Source organism: Anguilla rostrata, chromosome 6 (assembly GCF_018555375.3).
Source record: "Anguilla rostrata isolate EN2019 chromosome 6, ASM1855537v3, whole genome shotgun sequence".
NCBI classification, from domain to species: domain Eukaryota; kingdom Metazoa; phylum Chordata; class Actinopteri; order Anguilliformes; family Anguillidae; genus Anguilla; species Anguilla rostrata.
This window is the reverse complement of record NC_057938.1, coordinates 3,634,854-3,641,028: the sequence shown is the minus strand read 5'-3', so window position 1 is coordinate 3,641,028 and position 6,175 is coordinate 3,634,854. Positions and strand designations below refer to the sequence as shown.

The following is a 6,175-nucleotide window of genomic DNA, read 5'->3' as shown; positions in this document are numbered from 1 at the left end:
AGATTGGCAGCAGAATATTTGCCACCTTTGCATGTTCAACACACAACTAACAAGGTCGGGACCCAAGGTGTCAAAATATACTCCATTTAAAATAGTGCTTTTTTTTTTTTACCTCAACCACCACAGTTAATTCATCTTTTAGATTGATATAAAATACAGTGAAATTCCTCACTGAAATTGGCTTGACATCACTTTTTTTCTCTTTTTTTCACTAGATATTGATGCATACAAGTTCCTCTGAACATTAATACTAAAATAAGGTAAGAAAACAGAAAATTAAACATCGGATTCCTCTAAATCTACATTAATCCGTTTCATTTTTGTTTATTCAGTTTTCGTTTAGAAAATATCTAATAATACTAAGCAGATTATATAGAATCAGATCAAATAGAAAAATATGAAATATAAATAGCGATTAGAAACATCGATGATCTGAAACCCTCAGACTCATTTATTTGCTACATTGGGCCACCCACCGCAGTCTTCTTCGCCCCGGCCTCTCTGATTGGCTCCCAGCACTTGTAGAGTTGGGTGGGGGTGGGGTGTGTGCGTGTGGCAGTGAACGCGAGAGCCAATCAGATGGCAGTGTCCCAGAAGACGGTGGTGTGGGTGGAGTAGGGGGGCGGGCTGTGCTTCTTGGGGCCGTTGCTCTTTCTCCAGCTGGGCAGGACGGGCATGCTCTCCTGCTTGCACAGGCCCCGCTCCGCCCCCCTCCGCGCCCGAATCTCCCGGCACAGGCTGCGCTTCTTCTCTATGGTCTCCATCATCGTGCTGTCCCCGCAGGCCCACGGCACCAGCGCCACCTGCTGGGGGGCATAAGGCATTGGCATTCCCATAGACCGCACCGGGTTGAACTGGGTAGGGCGAGGGGAAGTGGGGGACAGGAAGTGGGGGAGTGGGGGTGTGGCTCCAAATCAGCGCACTTGCCTACTGTTGAGTGGTTTTGTACAGCTTGTATACTCAATAGTAGGCAAGCGTACTGATTCAGAACAACTTTTTTTTTTTTAATATGCCAAGATGCGTTAATATATGTATAGCTGCAGGGCCTTCTTGTTCTTATTTGTTTAATGAGGAAATATTTCTATAGGAAGAAACCTGTGTGTGTAAAACCTAGACATGTATTGGACGAAAGGGTCAACCAAGTAGTGAGACAGTAAGACTTTGTTGGGGCAGGAGCTTCAGGCTTACTTCACCCAAAAACACATGTACACACAAACACAAACACACACACACACACACACACACTGACACAAACACAGACACTGACACTGACAGACACAAAGGACAACACCACAGACAAAGGGTAAAAACAAAGGGTTTAACAAGGTTTTATTGCATTTTTTTCAGTGCGTATTTTACTGTCTATGCGGTTATAGTCCCACAATCTACTCCGCAGGAACAAATTCATTCATTTGTATTAAAACAGAAAATCACTGTTTGCATGTATGAGCTTAAAGTGGTATTGGGGGTGAAGACAGACACTGGAAGTTGTGCAGACTGGAGGTCTGGGACAACCGGAGGCCAGGTGTTTGATTACAGGTAAAGAGGCACAAACATTGAGGGGTGGTGGGGGGGCACTGAGGTGAAAGGGCGGGAGAAACAGGGAGAACAGATACACAGGTGAGACGAGACAGTGCACAGGTAAGTCGGACAGGGCACGTGGGGGGGGGGGGGGGTCATTCTCCGCTGGACGGCCGTACCTGGGTCTGCTGCAAGTCTGGGACGTGTCGCTGGGGGGTCCCCATGGGGGGGGTCCCGCCGGACGTGGACACTGACCGGCCCAGCTTAGACGCAGGCTTCAGTTCTGCTGGGAGAGAGTCCGATTAGGCCCTTCTCATCCAGCATAACCAGAGATTCTGTGTGTGTGTGTGTCATTGTGTATTTGTGTATGTGTGCATGTGTGTATGTGTGTGTGTGTGTGTGTGTGTGTGTATGTGTGTATGTGTGTATGTGTGTATTTGTGTATGTGTGTATGTGTGTATGTGTGTATGTGTGTATCTGTGTATGTGTGCATGTGTGTATGTGTGTATTTGTGTATGTGTGTATGTGTGCATGTGTGTATGTGTGCATGTGTGCATGTGTGCATGTGTGTATGTGTGCATGTGTGTATGTGTGTATTTGTGTATTTGTGTATGTATGCATGTGTGTATGTGTGTAGAGTTTTTCGGCTCATCCTCTCACCAGAGCAGCTACTCCTGAGAGGCGGACTGGGGCTGAGGGAGGAGTGGACGAGGTGGGTGGGCGTGGCCACCGCCTGTTGCACGGGCAACTCGTCTGCTTCGTGCCCCTTGGCGAACTCCAGTCCTCCCACGTGATTGGTCCCTCTGTCTTTGCTGTCTCGCCTGTACTCTCCATTGCAACTTCCTTTGTCCTTGCTGTCCCGCCTGTGTTCGACGCTGTAACTTCCTTTGTCCTTACTGTCTCGCCTGTGTTCGCTGATGTGACTTCCTTTGTCTTTACTGTCCCGCCTGTGTTCGACGCTGTAACTTCCTTTGTCTTTGCTGTCTCGCCTGTGTTCGACGCTGTAACTTCCTTTGTCTTTACTGTCTCGCCTGTGTTCGACGCTGTAACTTCCTTTGTCTTTGCTGTCCCGCCTGTGTTCGACGCTGTAACTTCCTTTGTCTTTACTGTCTCGCCTGTGTTCGCTGATGTGACTTCCTTTGTCTTTGCTGTCTCGCCTGTGTTCGCTGATGTGACTTCCTTTGTCCTTGCTGTCTCGCCTGTGTTCGCTGATGTGACTTCCTTTGTCCTTGCTGTCTCGCCTGTGTTCGCTGATGTGACTTCCTTTGTCCTTGCTGTCTCGCCTGTGTTCGCTGATGTGACTTCCTTTGTCCTTGCTGTCTCGCCTGTGTTCGCTGATGTGACTTCCTTTGTCCTTGCTGTCTCGTCTCGGGATTGGCTCGGCGCTGTGACACCGGCTCTTGGCCTCACCTGTCAGACAGGAGACACGTCATCAGTCCCACAATCCTCGGGTGACATGAAACAGCACAGACAGTGTCATGCATTAGCCACTAGAGGTCACTGTTGCAACAATGAAAAAGCTATGGAACACCAGTTGCCTGGATTTTTTTTTAACAAGCAGTATTTCCTGCTTTTTACTAGAATACCCTCTTTTATGTACCTTAAGATTGCTAAAAACATTTTTTTTCCACTTCTGCACAAAACACTCCCAAAGACGTCCAAGTTTCCAAGAGTTGCTTTTACCCAGAAAAACTATCGTCACGCGTATTAAGCAAGCCCCTGTGCATTCCACTCCACGACAACTTGAGAATTGAAGATCGGAGATTGACACATATTGACTTTGAAATTGTGCACTAAGGCGATCTAGAGCTGTTTGAATTTGGCTGAACGTTAAATCGGGCTGCCATTTAAACACTGCCGCATTCAGCCATTCACACAATCATAAGCCATTAACTAAATTGCTCCGCAAAAGAAATGGAGGGTTTTTCAATTATTATGCGGCCAAATGTGTCTCTTGGCCTTCTGGCGATTATCAGATAGGAGTGAATGGACCCCCCCCCCCCCCCATTCCCACCCCCATTTCATCAACATCTGTGTGGTGAGATGGGGGTATTATACAGGGTCAAAACGGAGCCCCCGCCACCCTTACAAAAGTAACAGCCGATCACTCTGAACCCCCGTCAGTGAGGACGTGATTGATAATGTAATGCACCCCGGACAACATCTAAAGTGCATTTCGGTTACCTCCCATTCGGTTCCATTAAGCGCAGATTTATTAAATGCTAACCGCCATTAGGGCAGTTAAGAGTACAGTTAAAAGTTAAATTAATCACCTGCACCAGGGTAATAAGACAAGCTTTTAATTCGGGGAGGAGGCACTATAGCCACCGCAGGACTCGGCGTGTGTGTGTGTGTGCATGTGTGTGTGTGTGTGTGTGTGTGTGTGTGTGTGTGTGTGTGTGCACGTGTGCACGTGTGTGTGTGTGTGTGAGTGTGTGTGTGTGTGTGTGTGTGTGTGTGTGTGTGTGTGTGTGTGTGTGTGTGTGCACGTGTGTGTGCACGTGTGTGTGTGTGTGTGTGTGTGTGTGTGTGTGTGTGTGTGTGTGTGTGTGTGTGAGTGTGTGTGTGTCATCTCTTCATTCAGCTTGACTCTTCATGTCTATAAATAGGCCGGCTATGCTGGTATCATTTCTGGCCCTGGAAGCCGTTAGCCCGCCTTGACAGAGAAGGGGGAAGAATCCTCACAGCATTCCGTCCAATCACAACCCACCCAGTCTTCTGCCCAATCACGGAACCCCACATATCCGTGCACGGAACACCAGCGCGAGACAAGCGGCCAATGAGAGAGAAGCGACAGGCAGCAAAGACTTGTGCTCTGGGATTAAAGAAAAAATCCACCTGACAACACAGCAGAAAAAACCATCTAAACCGTGTAGAGTGAAACCACAGTGTGAGGTACTACTGTAGCACAGTCATAAGCCAGGAAATACAACACAGATTCTACACACTACACACTCGCTGCATACACACTGCACAGTCACCTATGCACACACTATACAATCACTACATATACACTAAACACTCATTATATATATGCTACACAATCACCTACGTACGCATTACACAATCACTGCATACGGACTACACAATCACAATACACACTGCACAATCACCTCCATACACACTGCACAATCACTGAATACACACTACACAATCAAAGTCCATACACACTGCACAATCACCTATGCACACACTACACAATCACACTACACAATCACCTCCATACACACTGCACAATCACCTATGCACACACTACACAATCACAATACACACTACACAATCACCTCCATACACACTGCACAATCACCTATGCACACACTACACAATCACAATACACACTACACAATCACCTCCATACACACTGCACAATCACCTATGCACACACTACACAATCACAATACACACTACACAATCACCATTGTACACACTGCACAGTCATTGAACACACACTACACAATCACCAGTGTGCAAAGTACACAATCACCATACACAAACGCAATAACCTGCATACAAACTAAACCAGCACAGCCACCGGTATGCACACAAACAATATACGCTAAGACGGCCACCGCGATGCAAACAACACAAACTACGCTATCAACAGAGTCCCCTGTATGCACACTACACAAACAGCCGCCAGTATGAACGAAACACAAACAACATACACCAGCACAACTACCAGTACTCACTCTACAGGTCCAACACACCAGAAACTATGCACTCTAGCCTTCATCACTCATTAGCATGGCCTCTGGGTATAGACTTTACAACATATACCAGCACAACTACCTGAACACACACTAAAAATAAAATAAACTCAACCCTCACCTCCACTAAATACAACAGGATATACACCATCACTTGTATACACCTTCTATATATGCAATATACACAAAATATATACCTGTACCAATACGGTTTCCTGCATACACCTTACAACATACAATAGACTGCACTGTTATTTTTTATTTTAAAACAGTGTTTGAAAATACGAGTATATAACAAGTAAAGGGTATAGGTATATTGAAATGCTGGATATACTATATTCTTTTTTCCCAACAGAATCACTAGCAAACTTCTAACACAGCGAGGACCAGCCTCTTCAGACTCCATTTTGGCTCTTGTCCAATCCCCACACCCTAACCCTCCTCCTGTCTAATGTAATTCATTCAATGGTTTCTACGGTTTCTTATGAATGTCATCTGCGTGTGTGCGTGTGTGTCTGTATCCTGGCTCTTGGTCAGCACCGTTTACATTGCATTTAGTGCCTCAGTGACGCTGTAAAGACGCTCGTTGTTATGGGAACGCAGTTATCCAGGTCAGGCGGCTGGCTGCCGCTCCTGTAACTCGTGCTCACGCATCTCTCGCGCTGTGATTGGCTCTCGGGAAGACAGCCCTTACAATGGAAGACAAACCATTGAATGAGTTACATTAGACAGGAGGAGGGTTAGGGTGTTGGGATTGGATAAGAGCCAAAATGGAGTCTGAAGAGGCTGGTCTTCGCTGTGTTAGACCGAACCCCCTTCGCCGTAACCGCGGCGACGGGCGCGTCACACTCACTCTCGGCGGGCTCCTTGGACTTCCTGCCGCCGGAGGACTTCTTCAGCATGTTGCGGCCGGTGGTGAAGAGGCTGGTGAGCTCGTCCAGCGGGCT

At 47.1% G+C, this 6,175-nt stretch overlaps 1 protein-coding gene across 5 annotated transcripts in view; it reads right to left on the bottom strand.

Annotated features, from left to right (window-relative positions):
• Positions 1-308: 308 nt before the first annotated feature.
• The window catches only part of LOC135258249 (neuronal tyrosine-phosphorylated phosphoinositide-3-kinase adapter 2-like), a 23,020-nt gene continuing 17,153 nt past the window's right edge, over positions 309-6,175 (bottom strand). For 2 of the 5 annotated variants that reach the window (XM_064341618.1, XM_064341614.1), the window contains exons 4-7: positions 6,082-6,175; positions 2,182-2,931; positions 1,701-1,807; positions 309-806 (exon numbers count right to left, since the gene is read on the bottom strand). The exon at positions 6,082-6,175 is cut by the window's right edge and continues 1,025 nt beyond it. In XM_064341618.1, coding sequence (XP_064197688.1) covers positions 576-806; positions 1,701-1,807; positions 2,182-2,931; positions 6,082-6,175 — 1,182 coding nt within the window. In that variant the 3' untranslated portion in view covers positions 309-575. The remainder of the gene's footprint in view (positions 807-1,700; positions 1,808-2,181; positions 2,932-6,081) is intronic. The other 3 variants (XM_064341616.1, XM_064341615.1, XM_064341617.1) reach the window with 3 other exon arrangements.